The 18,046-nt window shown below is 42.5% G+C and overlaps 1 protein-coding gene across 1 annotated transcript; it reads right to left on the reverse strand.

Annotated features, from left to right (window-relative positions):
• Nucleotides 1-3,408: 3,408 nt before the first annotated feature.
• Nucleotides 3,409-17,121, reverse strand: tmub1 (transmembrane and ubiquitin-like domain containing 1). The gene is made up of 3 exons (XM_023977594.1): nt 17,025-17,121; nt 9,724-10,415; nt 3,409-4,475 (listed from the first exon to the last, which is right to left on the reverse strand). Exons 2-3 carry the CDS (start codon nt 10,368-10,370, stop codon nt 4,124-4,126), a joined length of 999 nt encoding a protein of 332 aa, XP_023833362.1. The 5' UTR covers nt 10,371-10,415; nt 17,025-17,121; the 3' UTR covers nt 3,409-4,123.
• Between the last annotated feature and the right edge of the window lie 925 nt (nt 17,122-18,046).

Below are 18,046 nucleotides of genomic sequence, written 5' to 3' on the forward strand. Positions count from 1 at the left end.
TACGGGAAAAGGAGGACCAAGCACGCCCCCATTCTCATCAATGGGGCTGTAGTGGAGCAAGTTGAGAGCTTCAAGCTCCTTGGTGTCCACATCACCAACGTACTATCATGGTCCAAACACACCAAGACAGTCGTGAAGAGGGCACGACAAAGCCTATTCCCCCTCAGGAAACTAAAAAGATTTGGCATGGGTCCTGAGATCTTCAAAAGTTTCTACAGCTGCAACATCGAGAGCATCCTGACTGGTTGCATCACTGCCTTGTACGGCAATTGCTTGGCCTCTGACCGCAAGGCACTACAGAGGGTAGTGTGTACGGCCCAGTACATCACTGGGGCTAAGCTGCCTGCCATCCAGGACCTCTATACCAGGCGGTGTCAGAGGAAGGCCCTAAAAATTGTCAGACCCCAGTCATAGACTGTTCTCTCTACTACCGCATGGCAAGCGGTACCGAAGTGCCAAGTCGAGGAGAAAAAGGCTTCTCAACAGCTTTTACCCGCAAGCCATAAGACTCCTGAACAGGTAATCAAATGGCTACACAGGCTATTTGCATTGTGTGCCACCCCCAACCCCTCTTTTTACGCTGCTGCTACTCTCTGTTTATCATATATGCATAGTCACTTTAACTATACATTCATGTACATACTACCTCAATTGGGCCGACCAACCAGTGCTCCCGCACATTGGCTAACCGGGCTATCTGCATTGTGTCCCACCCACCACCCGCCAACCCCTCTTTTATGCTACTGCTAGTCTCTGTTCATCATATATGCATAGTCACTTTAACCATATTTACATGTACATACTACCTCAATCAGCCTGACTAACAGGTAGCCTCGCTACTTTTATAGCGAGGGTATGTAGCCTCGCTACTTTTATAGCCTCGCTTCTGTATATAGCCTGTCTTTTTACTGTTGTTTTATTTCTTTGCCTACCTATTGTTCACCAAATACCTTTTTGCACTATTGGTTAGAGCCTGTAAGTAAGCATTTCAATGTAAGGTCTACACCTGTTGATTTTATCAGACCAGAGAGGTAAAGTACTTTACCTGCTCTAAAAAAGCCAGACTTACAAAGCAGAAGGCCTCACTGCCTTCTTACAAGGGGAGCCTTCCCAGCCAAAACAGTTCGTAAGAGTATGTGCATATATTGTGACGTTTTGTGGTGTTTTTCTTAGTTTGGACTTCGATTAAGGTGTAATTTGGTTGTTCAGGCAATTTTTCTTGAGGCGAGCCGAAGTCCGTACCCAAAGTCTACGCCCCATCGTCGGCGATTGGTAAACAGTAGGGAWTCTTCAGTAAAGTCTTTGTTGTCATTCAATGAGAGACGACTCGTTTTTATGGACATCATTTTTTTCATTTAGAAATACTGCACCAAACATTTTAGTTAGATAAAAAAGTAAAGATAATTGACAGATTTCTTGAGTTATCTTAGATTAATTCTGACTATTTTGAGGAAGTGTATACTGGCTACGGCATCTCAAAATGGACAAACAGTAATATTGACTTTTTTCTAGTTTTTTCAAGCGAATGTCTTAAGGGAGTACTCGAACAAACTCGTTTGGTTCGTCTAGCCAACTTCGGCTGTCGGGAACTGAAGCATGCCGAGGCCTTAAGCAGAGGGAGGCAGTGAGGAAGCAGGGATAAAAACTGGTGAAGGCCCAAAAAGTAAGACAGCTGTGTGTACGCTTCTTTCACAAAGGGTAATTCACCTATTACAAACAGCCTATTTATCTTGTAGCCTATATTCATTACCAAAACAAGCCTTGCTTTAGTGAATATCAAGTCACATCATATTTGTCACATCTGCCGAATACAACAGGTGTAGACCTTAACGCGAAATGCTTACTTACAAGCCCTTAACCAACAATGCAGTTCAAGAAATAGAGTTAAGAAAGTTTTTATTTGATTTAGTAAATATTAACACAATAAAATAACGAGGATATATACAGGGGGTACCGGTACTGAGTCAATGTGCGGGGGTACAGGTTAAAAGATGTCATTTGTACATGTAGGTAGGGGTAAAGTGACTATGCATAGATAATAAACAGCCAGTAGCAGCAGTGTAAAAACAAGGGGGGGGGGTCAATGTAAATAGTCAGGGTGGCCATTTGATTAATTGTTCAGCAGTCTTTTGGCTTGGGGGTAAAAGCTGTTAATGAGTCTTTTGGACCTAGACTTGGCGCTTCGCTTTCTTGGGCACAGGGACTATGGTGGTCTGCTTGAAACATGTAGGTATTATAGGCTCGGTCAGGGAGAGGTTGAAAAATCAGTTAAGACACTTGCCAGTTGGTCCGCACATGCTTTGAGTACACGTCCTGTTAATTGATCTGGAATGGACAGTGCCCGGTATAGGGGGCACTGTCCATTCTGCTGATAAAGCGCATTGGAGACAGGTTGGCGCAAAATCTGTAGCCTATCACTTCAAAAGCACTCAATCAGTGGTCTCGGAGTCTCGGCATTTGAACATTATGTTTATTGTGGTTTAGCGTGACATAAGCAGAATTCAATATAATTCCAATGCAAGAACCCCCAAAATATCTCCCGCTCACCAATTTATACTGGCCCCTTAGAATTAAGCTCAAAGTAAAGCAATCTAACGATCCAGGTTTGTTGCATGAAGAAATAGGTGTTGTTCATGAAGCATATACAATGTCTTCGGAAAGTATTCAGACCCCTTGACTTGTTCCACAATTTGTTACGTTACGGCCTTATTCTAAAAGGTATTAAATAAAATGTTTTCCTCATCAATCTACACACAATACACCATAATGACAAAGTGAAAACAGATACCTTTCAGACCTTTTGCTATGAGACTCAAAATTGAGCTCCGGTGCATCCTGCTTCCATTGATCATCCTTGAGATGTTTCTACGACTTCTTTGGAGTCCACCTGTGGTAAAATTCAACTAATTGGACATGTTTTGGAAAGGCACGCACCTGTCTATATTAGGTCCCACAGTTGACAGTGCATGTCAGAGCAAAAACCAAACCATGAGGTCAAAGGAGCGCCGAGACAGGACTGTGTCGAGGCACAGATCTGGGGAACGGTACCAAATGTCCCCAAGAACACAGTGTCCTCCAAATTCACCAGAGTAGAGCATCCCGTACATGCGCAGAAGCTTCGGGAACTGTGCAGTCCACAAAGATGAAATTGCATTGAATCTAATCTAATTAATATAATCCATTGATTTACTGGGGTGCAGATAATCAATTATTCAAGAATCGATAGGTCATTTTAATTTGTGATATTTACCCAACAACTTCCCAAATCCCGGTCTTTAGCTTTAATAAATGAATGGTTAATATTGAAAATGAATTATAGAGCTTCAAGCCCAAAAACAAAGACTGATGCAAACCCAATGTTGAAATATTGAAAACCTCTTCAAAAGATGCACACACAAAAGCCAGCAGTAAATAAAAGAATGATTTAATAGAATTTGAATCTTTTCCTTTCAAAAGCCATATTTTAAACAAAAATTAGGCTTTCAGTCCCAACATACATACATACATACATACAGCACAACGGCAGTTGAACCTCCATCACTGCAGTGAGAAAGACTGCAGACAGGCAAACAGACAAATTGTCCTCTGGCCAAGTCCAAGTCCTGCCTCGAGTCAAAAGGGGGTTAGCCCCAAAAATAGACTCATCTACAGGCAAGCACCAACTAAACTGGAGGCGGTAGCATACCAGAATACATAAGAAAAGAAACTGTAATATTAGGATAGGCACAATGAGAATCGCTATACAGAAAAAACACAGGGCAAGAAAATTATCATAGCACATCCATCTGGTGACATTTTTCTTTACTTCAATGGAGCATTTGGGGAAGGAAAGTGTGACAGAAAGCTTGTTTCACAGAGAATAGTGGCCACGAAAGGAGGGGAGCTAAGTAAGGGTACATCTCGATAGTCTAAAATGGCCTCATCTCTCCTTCATCTGCCCCTATGTGAAAACACAATATGGTAGACTAGAGGACACCTACTGAGGCAATAGCTGTCTGTCTTGCTGTTCCACATCATTGCAGATAAATAGAACGAGWCAATCCGGAGCCACTTTTACTACTGCAAATTAACTAAGCTCATTAAGAACATCCGGGATGTGGCTCGTGCCAAAGGGAAACTCACCTCAGCGGCGATAGACCGCAAACGCCACAAAGCTAAAGAAAATGGTGATGCCCACTAGTGACGCGGTGGCGGGTGCGGTGAAGAATTGACGGTACTGGATCTGGAAGTACCAGAGCACAGACAGCATGAGCACAAACAGGGGCACCATGAGGCTGCCCACGTTGAGGGCCACGTGGACCTGGTCGGCAGCCCGGGCCCCTGCTGGTGCTGCCCTGGTGGCGTGCTGGGAGATGTGGCAGTGCAAGACGCAGTTGTCAGCCAGGTTTAGCGAGGCCAGTGTCTGGCCATCGTCCTGAAGCAGCTGGCCCTGGTAGATGAGGCGCACCTGGTGCTCTTGACCGGCGAAGTAGGTCCTGAAGTGGGGTTGGGGAGAAAGGACAAGGGTTACATCAGAGTTAGGTAGTTTTCTGCTGGCCGCCATCAATCTCATTTTGTGGTTATTCTCCGGGAAGACCACATGCAACACGTGGACAACATCTGCCGAGAGTGGTCTTAGACCAGATGATCTAGCAGATGTCATGAACTATATGTTGGAATGTATGCTTTATATGACGAGTTAAAGTAAGAAATTGCATGAATGTTGGCTATTATGTTGGACACTCACAGCGGTCCCCCAGTGTTTATGAAGTTAACATCTGAATTAAGTAATACAGACCACACTGAAGTGTCCTGGGATTTATTTGCGAGTCCGAAAGTCATGTAACAAGATAGGAGGGACGATTGCAACTGCAATGTAACAACATCCATGTTTTTTAGTTTTTTAAAATGTTTTTGTAAAACATGCACCTTACATCAGATCATKTTGAAACTCTCTGTAAAGCCAACTTCCATCAAGGTTTAATTTGGTCTCCAATTTAATTGGTGGTATAGGCACATGTATATTTTATTACAAATCTCAAATTTGTGTCTACATTCAACTGGTTAAGGTTAATTGTGATATACACAGATTGTACAAAACATTATGAAGAACTGCTCTTTCCATGACAGACTGACCAGGTGAAAGCTATGATCCCTTATTGATGGCACTTGTTAAATCCACTTCAATCAATGTAGATGAAGGATTTTTAAGCCTTGAGACATTAATTGAGACATGGATTGTGTATGTGTGCCATTCAGAGGGTGAATGGCCAAGACAAGATTTAAGTGCCTTTGAACAAGGTATGGTAGTAGGTGCCAGGCCCACCAGTTTGTGTCAAGAACTGCAACACTGCTGGGTTTGCGCTCAACATTTTGAGAATGGTCCACCATCAAGAATGGTCCACCACCCAAAGGACATCCAGCCAACTTGACACAAATGTGGGAAGCATTGGACACAACATGGACCAACATCCCTGTGGAAGGCTTTCAGCACCTTGTAGAGTCCATGCCCCAATGAATTAYGGCTGTTCTGAGGGGGAAAGATGGGGTGCAAGTCAATATTAGGAAGGTGTTCTTGATGTTTTGTACACTCAGTGTATGTAAAGAGTACAAATGCCCCTATTAGGGTGTGGTGCCTGGCCTTAGCCTATGCAGTATATTATTCAGGCTACCCTAAAGTACTTTACCTTCTGCTGAAATTATAATATTAGAAAAATGTTCCAGACGACAACAAATGTCTATTTCAGACTCAGTCCCATCCATAACAAAGGGTGTAATAACCATAATGGTTATTTTTTCTCTCCACGGTAATATTGGAAATTACAATATTTTCCAATGTATGATTTTTGTGTTCAGCAGAGCTTTCCTTCGAAATGGCTATCCATGTTTTTACCCAAGCCTTACGAACTCAGACTTTTGCTAATATCTCCCCAAAAAGCTTGGCCATTCACATCCACAACGTCTGCTTTTTGGGGTATACACCCTCGCCAAGGGGGACTATAGAAACACACACCAAACGTTTAATGTATGTTCTGTTTGTCCATTCTCTCAGACATTTAAGTTGTGGTATTGCGTGGGGGTGTCACATCCATAATGCTAGAATTGCCCTTATATTTTAGGTTCTGCTGGGGTAGGATAGTTCATTAGGCCCAAATCTATGGATTTCACATGATTGGGAATATAGATATGCATCTGTTGGTCACAGATACCTTTAAACAAAAAAAGAAGGGGCGTGGAACAGAAAACCAGTCAGTATCTGGTGTGACCATTTGCCTCACGCGGCGCGACATCTCCTTCACATAGAGTTGATCAGGCTGATGATTGTGGCTTGATGTCCCACTCTTCAGTGCGAAGTTGCTGGATATTGGCGGGAACTGTCGTACACGTCAATCCAGAGCATCCCAAACATGCTCAATGGGTGACATGTCTGGTGAGTATGCAGGCAATGAAGGAACTGGGACATTTTCAGCTTCCAGGAATTGTGTACAGATCCTTGCAACATGGGGCCGTGCATTATCATGCTGAAACATGAGGTGATGGAGGTGGAAGAATGGCACGACAATGATCCTCAGGATCTCATCACGGTATCTCTGTGCATTCAAATGTCAATCGATAAGATGCAATTGTGTTCGCTGACCGTAGCTTATGCCTGCCCATACCATAAACCCACCGCTTGCCCACACTACGCCATACACGCTGTCTGCAATCTGCCTGGCATTCATGCAGTCAGCATGCCAATTGCACACTCCTCACAACTTGGCATTGTGTGAGAAAACATCACATTTTAAAAAGTGGCCTTCTATTGTCTCCAGCACAAGCTTCTTGATATGCCACACCTGACAGGTGGATGGATTATCTTGGCAAAGGAGAAATGCTCAGCAATGGACGTAAACAAATTTGTGCACAAAATTTGAGAGTTTTAACTTTTTGTTTTATATGACGTGACAGTACATGTCACCTTTTATTTCAGGGTATTTTCATACCTATCTGATTTACTGTTTAGAAATTAAATCACTTTATGTATCTAGTCCCCACATTTGAAGGGGTCATAAGTGTTTGGACAAATTCACTTGGTGTATTCAATTTTGTCAAAAGTTTATTTGATTCCATATTCCTAGCACGCAATGACTACATCAAGCTTGTGACTACAAACTTGTTGGATGCATTTGCAGTTTGTTTTGGTCGTGTTTGGAAGTATGCTGTGCCCAATAGAAATGAATTGTTAAGTAATCTAGTGTCATTTTGGAGTTACTTTTATTGTAAATAAGAATAGAATATGTTTGCGCTAGATTAATGTGGATGCTACCATGATTATGGATGACCATGAATMAATCGTTTATAATGATGAAACTCAGACGCACAGTTGCAGATGCAATGATCATGCCCACAAAACAATTTTTCATATGATAATTATTCCTCAGTAACTTTATATAGTAAAATAGGCTCTGAGCTATGACCGTTTTTGGATAATTTACATTTACAACGCATTCGGAAAGTATTCAGACCCCCTTGACCTGTTGCACATTTTGTTACGTTACAGACTTATTCTAAAATGGATTAAATAGTCCCCCCCCCCCAATCGACACAATACCCTATAACAAAGCAAAAACWGTTTTTTAGATATTTTTGCAAATGTATTAAAAACAGCGATTGGCAGCGTTTAAAGCCTTGAGTCTTCTTGGGTATGATGCTACAAGCTTCTCACACTTGTATTTGAGGGGTTTGTCCCATTCTTCTCTGCAAATCCACTCAAGCTCTGTCAGGTTGGATGGGGAGCGTCGCGGCACAGCTATTTTCAGGTCTCTCCAGAGATTTTCAATCGGGTTCATGTCCGAACACTGGCTGGGCCACTCAAGGACATTCAGAGACTTGTCCCGAAGCCACTCATGCGTTGTATTGGCTGTGTGCTTAGGGTCGTTGTGCTGTTGGAAGGTGAACCTTCGCCCCAGTCTGAGGTCTTAAAGGGCTCTGGAGCAGGTTTTCATCAAGGATCTCTCTGTACTTTGCTCTATTCATCTTACCCTCAATCCTGACTAGTCTCCCAGTCCCTGCTGCTGAAAAACATCCCCACAGCATGATGCTACCCCCACGCTTCACAGTAGGGATGGTGCCAGGGTTCCTCCAGACATAATGCTTGGCATTCCGGCCAAAGAGTTTAATCTTGGTTTCATCAGACCAGAAAATCTGGTATCTCATGGTCTGAGAGTCCTTTAGATGCTTTTTGGCAAACTCCAAGCGGTCTGTCGTGCATTTTACTGAGGAGTGGCTTCCGTCTGGCCACTCTGTCATAAAGACCTGATTGGAGYAGTGCTGCAGAGATGGTTGGCCTTCTGGAAGGTTCTCCCATCTCCACAGAAGAACTCTGGAGCTCTGTCAGAGTGACCATTGTGTCTTGGTCACCTCCCTAACCAAGGTCCTTCTCCCCCGATGCGCAGTTTGGCCAGGCGGCCAGCTCTAGGAAGAGTCTCAGTGGTTCTAAACAGGTGTGTGCCTTTCCAAATCATGTCCAATCAATTGAATTTAACACAGGTGGACTCCAATCAAGTTGTAGAAACATCACAAGGATGATCAATGGAAACAGGATGCACCTGAGCTCAATTTTGATTCTCATAGCAAAGGGTCTGAATACTTATGTAAATGTGTTTTTTTTTGGGGGGTCATTAAATTTGGAGATGGGTAAACTTTGAGAACCTCCATCTCCTTAATATTTTGAAATTCAGGTCCAAAACGTCGCTTTCTGACCACTTCTACCATGGGCAAACATGTATGGAAGGTTTTGTTCAAATCAAAGGGGGTGAGGTAAAAGAGTGATTGAATTCATATGGAACGTCCCTTAGTAAATCGAACCCTAAAACATAAACAATGGTTTCCCACTTTGAAATAAGCTACATAGTTAAGGGCACCACATTATAAATTGTACACCATCTTCAAATGAGACTCAGCAGTATGTTGCCACAAGCAGCAGTATTTTTATTTGGAAATACTCTTTCGTGTTTTGGGTATTTTGAAACACACAGCGCAAAACAACTTGTCTTCTTTAAATAGACGTAGCTGTAAATGCCTGCCAATACTTTCTAAATGCATTTAATACTCAATTAAATATAGGTGTATTTTCACATAACCTAATCTTAATGCTTTTTGCCAAATGTATTTGAAAGTAATTGAAATATAGTTCTATGAACGCAGGTCTGATTGATACACACCCACCCCTTCACCTCTGCCAGCCTCAATAGTGGTCGGCACCAGTGTGAATCTATGTAAACACACTACCCAAATCTTAACCATAGGGATTATATTCAAACCATCTTACCACAACCCACAAATCCCTAGTTTCTGCCTCAGGATTTGGAAGACTATTAAGTCGATTCCCTTGATGCTATAAGTCAGCATAAAAAGCCTCCTGAAACACCTTGCCATGTGCGTCACCATCCCCAAGGTCTAGAAGGAGACACAGAATGCTGTGAGACGGCTCTGCAATTTCAACTGTTGAGAATGAGTTAGCCTTGCACTTGGTTAATCCCTGCAAGTCTCTACATAAAGGTTCAATTACATTTTTTTTTAAAGACATGTTTAAACTTGCAGATAGTCCCTGGAAAAAATAGGGGAAAGTGTAGGTGTACTTGTATGGTGGGTAAGCCGCCCTCTTAACTAGGAGACCAACCAAATTGAATGCATGTCTCAGTGTTCATATGAATGAATAGGCCAAATGCAATAGATAGATACAAACCTCAAAAGAATAGGTACCTTTTGATGTAACCAATGGTGTCCTCAGGCTTGACCTGGGCCATCCTCTCTGTGTCGTTGAGGAACTTAAGACGCAAGACCATGTTCCTCTCGGCAGCGGCAGCAGTATCCACATCAGGGAAGTGGCTGTCACTTGAGGCACTGTCTAGTGGACTCGGGGTGGGGAAAGAAGGGGAAGGAGAGGGGCCGGCTCCAGCCTGGCCACCTCCGACGCCCTCTCGGTGTCTCATACCATCCCTCCTGAAGCCCGACCCCTCTTCTTCCAGAAGGCTGCTCTCTCCACCTGCCCCCTCTACTCCCCTTTCTCCACCCCCCTCAGGAATCTGTCCTCCCGCCTCTGCCTTACCTTCCTCCCCCAAAGGTGGGGTCAGGCTGACCAGAGTGGTTGTGGTGGGTGGCAACTCCGGACTGTCGCTGTCATTGGTGGTGATGTTATTGGGAGCCGGGTGCTGATCGGAGGGGCCGGTCCGGAGCTGGAGGGAGGCAGAGACTGAAGAGGAGGAGGCGGAGGTAGGGGTTGTGGTGAAGAGGTTTTCAGGGGGCTCGGCCGTGTGCGTGGAGGCCCAGGCAATCACCAGTACCAGCAGCAGGAGGACCGCCCCAAAGAGCAGGGTGACCTCGTCCCCCACCCCCTCGATTAGAGCCATACCCAGGCCGGGGGTCCCACACTAAGGCAAGGTTTGACTAGGCACCTGGAACAAAGGGGGAGAGAGGAAAAGGATTTGGTTGGGGCTCAGTCTAACACATACTAATTCATGTAGGCAACATTCAGAGGTGTTCAGTTCTTACGGCACAAAGTCTACTCAATTATGGATTGTTAAAATCATAAATAAAAACCATGTTTCAAAACAGAAATTGCACTATTCAGCACATTTCTCCATGACATCCGAAAAATAGGAGCATCTAAGATAGATTGGTCTGACTGCGTACTGCTAATGGGCGTTACTTGCAAGAGGAAGTTGAATTGAGTTCTTGAGCTGCAATGATTGTGGGGGGCATGGTAGTGGCTGTGGCCAACATTTTTAAAGGCCCTCTTGGCCACAGAGACAATATTTTGCTTTTTAAAGCAATGACAGACTTTTTGTCTTGGGGCTGAGATAAAACATTTCAGCTTTAAAGCTAATTTCTTGATATTCTTTTTCATTGTGACATGGCTTATCCTGTGTTCTTATGCTATCTAAGCAACTCAAACATTTTAACAAAATTGCGGCCACGTGCCACAACATTTTATGAATTTTAGATTCTTTCCAACTGTCTAGTTTTCAATTTGTGACTGTTAGATTTCAAAGATTCTTATTCAAAAACATATTGCTCCATTATCTTTTTTACATACTTTCTGTTTTTAGTAATATCAGGTTACACTGACAATGTCACCATCAAGAAATACAAAACAATACATAAAGTTTTCTTTTGCTTATTTTTTGGAGTGGCGGCAACTAGGCTTGGGCGGTATCTAGATTGTCATACCGACCTTGTGCCATCACGGGCCATCCCACCAGACAGGTGTACCATATCAAGAACCTGATTAAACAGCATGATCATTACACAGGTGCACCTTTTCTGGGGATAATAAAGGGGCACTCTAAAATGTCCAGTTCAGTTTTGTCACAACARAARGCCACAGATGTCTCAAGTTGAGGGAGCGTGTAATTGGCATGCTGACTGCAGGAATGTCCWCCAGAGCTGTTGCCAGAGAATGTAATGTTAATTTCTCTACCATATGTCGCCTCCAACGTCTTCTACGAATCAGATCAAATGTTATTGTTCACATACACATGGTTAGCAGATGTTAATGTGAGTGTAGCAAAATGCTTGTGCTTCTAGTTCCGACCCGTGCAGTAATATCTAACAATTTCAGAACAACTACCTTATACACACAAGTGTAAAGGAATGAATAAGAATATGTACATAAAAATATATGTATGAGCAATGGCCGAACAGCATAGGCAAGATGCAGTAGATGGTATAGAGTACAGTATATACATATAAGATGAATAATGTAAGGTATATAAACATAATATAAAGTGGCTTTGTTTAAAGTGACTAGTGACACAAATTACATCCAATTTTTTATTATTAAAGTGGCTAGAGATGAGTCAGTATGTTGGCAGCAACCACTCACTGTTAGTGATGGCTGTTTAACAGTCTGATGGCCTTGAGATAGAAGCTGTTTTTCAGTCTCTCGGTCCCAGCTTTGATGCACCTGTACTGACCTTGCCTTCTGGATGATAGCGGGGTGAACAGGCAGTGGCTCGGGAGGTTATTGTCCTTGATGATCTTTTTGGCCTTCCTGTGAAATCGGGTGGTGTAGGTGTCCTGGAGGGCAGGTAGTTTGCCCCCGGTGATGCGTTGTGCAGACATCACTACCCTCTGGAGAGCCTTGCGGTTGTGGGCGGTGCAGTTGCAGTACCAGGCGGTGATACAGCCCGACAGGATGCTCTCGATTGTGCATCCGTAAATGTTGAGTGTTTTTGGTGGCAAGACAAATTTCTTCAGCCTCCTGAGGTTGAAGAGGCGCTGTTGCGCCTTCTTCACCACACTGTCTGTGTGAGTGGACCATTTCAGTTTGTCCGTGATGTGTACGCCGAGGAACTTGAAACCTCCCACCTTCTCCACTACTGTCCCGTCGATGTGGATAGGGGGCTGCTCCCTCTGCTGTTTCCTGAAGTCCACGATCATCTCCATTGTTTTGTTGACGTTGAGTGTGAGGTTATTTTCATGACACCACACTCCGAGGGCCCACACCTCCTCCCTGTAGGCCGTCTCGTCATTGTTGTTAATCAAGCCTACCACTGTAATGTCGTCTGCAAACTTGATGATTGAGTTGGAGGCGTGCATGGCCACGCAGTCATGGGTGAACAGGGCGTACAGGAGAGGGCTGAGAACGCACCCTTGTGGGGCCCCAGTGTTGAGGATCAGCGGGGTGGAATATTTCATACCCTCACCACCTGGGGCAGCATGTCAGAAAGTCCAGGACCCAGTCCACAGGGTGGGGTCGAGACCCAGGGTCTGGAGTTTAATGACGAATTTGAAGGTACAATGGTGTTAAGTGCTGAGCTGTAATCGATGAACAGCATTCTTACATACGGTTGAAGTTGGAAGTTTACATACACCTAGCCAAATACATTTAAACTAAGTTTTTCAAAATTCCTGACATTTAATCCTAGTAAAAATTCCCTGTCTTAGGGCAGTTAGGATCACCATTTTATTTTAACAATGTGAAATGTCAGAATAATAGTAGAGAGAATGATTTATTTCAGCTTTTATTTCTTTCCTCACATTCCCAGTGTGTCAGACGTTACAACACTCAAATAGTATTTGGTAGCATTGCCTTTAAATTGTTAACTTGGGTCAAACGTTCGGGTAGCCTTCCACAAGCTTCCCACAATAAGTTGGGTGAATTTTGGCCCATTCCTCCTGACAGAGCTGGTGTAACTCAGTCAGGTTTGTAGGCCTCCTTGCTCGCACATGCTTTTTCAGTACGCCCACAACATTTCTATAGGATTGAGGTCAGGGCTTTGTGATGGCCACTCCAATACCTTGACTTTGTTGTCCTTAAGCCATTTTGCCACAACTTTGTAAGTATGCTTGGGGTCATTGTCCATTTGGAAGACCCATTTGCGACCAAGCTTTAACTTCCTGACTGACTCTTGAGATTGGCTTCAATATATCCACATCATTTTCCTACCTCATGATGCCATCTATTTGTTGAAGTGCACCAGTCCCTCCTGCAGCAAAGCATCCCGACAATATGATGCTGCCACCCCCCTGCTTCACGGTTAAGATGGTGTTCTTCGGCTTGCAAGCATCCCCTTTTTCCTCCAAACATAATAATGGTCATTATGGCCAAACAGTTGTATTTTTGTTCATCAGATCAGAGGACATTTCTCCAAAAAGTATGATCATTGTCCCCATGTGCAGTTGCAAACCGTAGACTGGCTTTTTATGGCGGTTTTTGGAGCAGTGGCTTCTTACTTGCGGAGCGGCCTTTCAGGTTATGTTGAATATAGGACTCGTTTTTACTGTGGATATAGATACTTTTGTACCTGTTTCCTCCAGCATCTTCACAAGTACTTTACTGTTGTTCTGGGATTGAGATGCACTTTTTGCACCAAAGTACGTCCATCTCTAGGAGACAGAATGCGTCTCCTTCCTGACGGTATGACAGCTGTGTGTCCCATGGTGTTTTATTTGCTTACTATTGTTGTACAGATGAACGTGGTATCTTTAGGCGTTTGGAAATTGCTCCCAGGGATGAACCAGACTTGTGGAGGTCTACAATTTCTTTTCTGAGGTCTTGGCTGATTTCTTTTGATTTTCCCATGATGTCAAGCAAAGAGGCACTGAGTTTGAAGGTAGGCCTTGAAATACATCCACAGGTACACTTCCAATTGACTCAAATGATGTCAATTAGCCTATCAGAAGCATCTAACGCCATGACATCCTTTACTGGAATTTTCCAAGCTGTTTAACAGGCCACAAGTCAACTTAATGTATGTAAACTTCTGACCGACTGGAATTGTGATACAGTGAATTATAAGTGATATAATCCATCTGTAAACAATTGTTGGAAAAATTACTTGTGTCATGCACAAAGTAGATGTCCTAATCGACTTGCCAAAACTATAGTTTGTTAACAAGACATTTGTGGAGTGGTTGAAAAACGAGTTTTAATGACCTAAGTGTACTGGCGTTTCTTGTTTTAGTTTCTGTCTGTAGGCTGGGAGCAACAAAATGGAGTCGTGGTCAGATTTGCCGAAAGGAGGGCGGGGGAGGGCTTTGTATGCGTAGCGGAAGTTAGAGTAACAATGATCCAGAATTTTGTCAGCCCGGGTCGTGCAAAACCACCAGCTACAATATATGCAGCCTCAGGATATGTGGTTTCCAGTTTACATAGAGTCCAATGAAGTTCTTTCAGGGTCGTCGAGGTGTCTGCTTGGGGGGATATACACGACTGTGATTATAATCGAAGAGAATTCTCTTGGTAGATAATGCGGTCGGCATTTGATTGTAAGGGATTCTAAGCCAGGTGAACAAAAGGATGTGAGTTCCTGTATGTTGTTATGATCACACCATGACTCGTTAATCATAAGGCATACACCCCCGCCCTTCTTCTTAACAGAGAGATGTTTGTTTCTGTTGGGGCGATGCATGAAGAAACCGGGTGGCTGTACCAACTCTGCTAACATATCACGAGTGAGCCATGTTCCCGTTAAACAGAGAATGTTACAATCTCTTATGTCTCCCTGGAAGGCAACCCTTTCTCGAAATTTGTCTACCTTGTCAAGAGACTGGACATTGGCGAGTAGTATACTCGGGAGCGGTGAGCGATGTGCCCGTCTACGGAGCCTGACCAGAAGACCGCTCCGTCTGCCCCTTCTGCGGCATCTTTGTTTTGGGTCACCTACTGGGATTCGATCCATTGTTCTGGGTGGTGGTCCAAACAGAGGATCCACTTCGGGAAAGTCGTATTCCTGGTCGTAATGTTGGTAAATTGCGTTGCTCTTATATCCAATAGTACTTCCCAGCTGTATGTGATAAGACTTAAGATTTCCTGGGGTAACAGTGTAAGAAATAATACTTTTAAAAAATTAAATACTGCATAGTTTCCTAAGAACGCGAAGCGAGGCGACCATCTCTGTCGGCGCCAGGTGTACGGTGTAAGTGAATTTGGCAGTACATCCAAACAGCCTAACAACCACAGACCATGTTCATAGCATCGTGTGGGCTAGTGGTTTTCTGATGTCAACGTTGTGAACAGAGTGCCTCATGGTGGTGGTGGGGTTATGGTATGGCAGGCATAAGCTACGAACAACGAACACAATTGCATTTTATCAATTGGCAATTTCAATGCACAAAAATACCGTTACGAGATCCTAAGGCCCATTTTTTTCTTTTACATATCTGTGACCAGTCATGTGAAATCCACAGATTAGGGACAAATTTACTTATTTCAATTGACTGATTTCCTCATATGAACTCTAACTTAAGTAATTTACTCAGTGGTGTAATTTTACTCAGTGGTGTAAAGTACTTAAGTAATAGTTTCAAGTATTTTTTATTTAAGTCTTTTTGGGGGTATATGTACTTTACTATTTATATTTTTAACAACTTTTACTTCACTACATTCCTAAAGAAAATAATGTACTTTTTACTCCATTTTCCCTGACACCCAAAAGTACTTGAATGCTTATCAGAACAGGACAATTGTCTAATTTACACACTTATCAAGAGAACATCCCTGGTCATCCCTACTGCCTCTGATTTGGCAGACTCACTAAACACATGCTTATTTTCCAGATGATGTCTGAGTGTTGGAGCATGCCCCTGGCTATACGTAAATTAAAAATGATGGCATCTGGTTTGCTTTATATAAGGAATTGGAAATGATTTACTTTTGATACTTTCGTATATATTAGCAATTACAATTACTTTTGGTACTTAAGTATAAAAACAAATAATTCTAGACTTTTACTCAAGTAGTAATTTATTGGGTGACTTCCCCTTTTACTAAAGTAATTTTCTATTAAACGGTATCTTTAAATTTTACTGAAGTAAAAGTAAAGATACACTTGCCCCTTGCCAAGCCATAATTGTAAATAAAAATGTGTTTTTAACTGACCTGCAATTATTATGCGTACTTGTCTTGTACATTCAAACAGTCATGACAACTGTGGGGTCAAAAAGTCCTGCTATGTGGTGTGATCGGTCTCTCTGTGATCCTGAACGTAACGATAGGCTGGCTATAGGCTATTTATTGGTCAATATTTATTGGATACAAAGTAAGTAGTTAACTGACCTACCATAAATTCTGCATTAGTAACTACCACCAACTAGTTAGTTAGTTGTAGTGAACAAGGTCGTGACTACACACTTCGACTAACTTACACTAGAAAGCAAACACAAACTATCTTACGTTAGTTTGCTAACAAGCCAGGCCTAGTTAGTTACCTAGCTACGTACGTTCACAAGTTCCTTAACCACTGGCTCTACGAGGGCAGTTGGTTAACTTTAACTTATCTCCTGCAAACTCGCTTAGCTAGCTAGTTAGCTACCTGCTGGCGACGATAGTGTGTAACTAGTACAGCAGCTAGTTACCTAGACTAGCAAGCATCCGCCTAACCCTAACAGGTAGTCGTCATTCGTCAAATATCCCAACATTTCAAGCCATAGTAGCTAACTACTAACTGTAGCGGCTCTAACGGCAAAAGATTAATCAACCAGAGTTTAATGTCAACCAAACTAACGACTAGTGTTACTACAACGATACTAAAACAAAATATATGCATAGTAGAACTTACTGTTAACATTTGAAATAGCATCATTGTAGCTAAATCATTATCCAATTTGATGTGCACTTCCTTACACCAGCATTTCGTCATCAATATTAAAAAGGTACTTCCGGTTCACGGAATTTCAAAATAAAAGTTCCGCTCGTAATAGTAATTATTCAGTATATATATATATATATAATTATTATGTGTATATATATATAATTATTATGTGTGTATATATATATGTGTGTGTGTGTGTGTGGGTATATAAACAAAAACAACTGTCCAAACATTAACAATGATTCATATTTGTTCATATTTATGTCACATTTGCATTATTTGTGGGTTTTAAAACATTTTCCAAAGATAAATAAATTCCCCCAATGCATTAGGCCTATAAATTACATGTTGGCTTTAAGAGACAAAAATATTTTTATGTGTCGATGTAAAAGTGGGGTTGGAAATACTCATTAGGGTCTTCTAAACAGCTTCTACCCACAAGCCATAAGACTCCTGAATAGCTAATCAAATGGCTACCCAGACTATTTGTATTGCCCCCCGCCGCCCTCTTCTACGCTGCGGCTGCTACTCTCTGTTATTATCACTTTAATAACTATACCTACATGTACATATTACCTCAATACCTCGACACTGGTGCACCTGCACATTGACTCTACCAGTACCCCCTGTAAATAGCCCTGCTATTGTTATTTACTGCTGCTCTTTAATTATTTGTTATTCTTATCTCTTACTTTCTTTCTTTTTAGGTATTTTCTTAAAACTGCATTGTTGGTTAAGGGCTTGTAAGTAAGCATTTCACTGTACGGTCTACTACACCTGTTGTATTCGGCGCATGTGACAAATACGATTTGATTTGATCTATACTGAACAAAAATATAAATGCAACATGCAACAATTTCAACGATTTGACTAGGGTACAGTTCATGTAAGGAAATCTGYAAAAAAATGTATTAGGCCCTAATCTATGGATTTCACATGAAGTGGGTGGGCCTGGGAGGGCAAAGGCCCACCCACTTGGGAGACTGACT

This window comes from Salvelinus sp. IW2-2015, linkage group LG32, assembly GCF_002910315.2.
Source record: "Salvelinus sp. IW2-2015 linkage group LG32, ASM291031v2, whole genome shotgun sequence".
Classification (NCBI taxonomy): domain Eukaryota; kingdom Metazoa; phylum Chordata; class Actinopteri; order Salmoniformes; family Salmonidae; genus Salvelinus; species Salvelinus sp. IW2-2015.

Bases quoted from the DNA above. Each gene is read 5' to 3' on its own strand.
- tmub1 (XM_023977594.1), bottom strand. From the start codon at position 10,370: ATGGCTCTAATCGAGGGGGTGGGGGACGAGGTCACCCTGCTCTTTGGG. The intron at 4,476-9,723 runs GTACCTATTCTT...ACCCCACTTCAG, and splicing joins ACCATTGGTTACATCAAAAG to GACCTACTTCGCCGGTCAAG.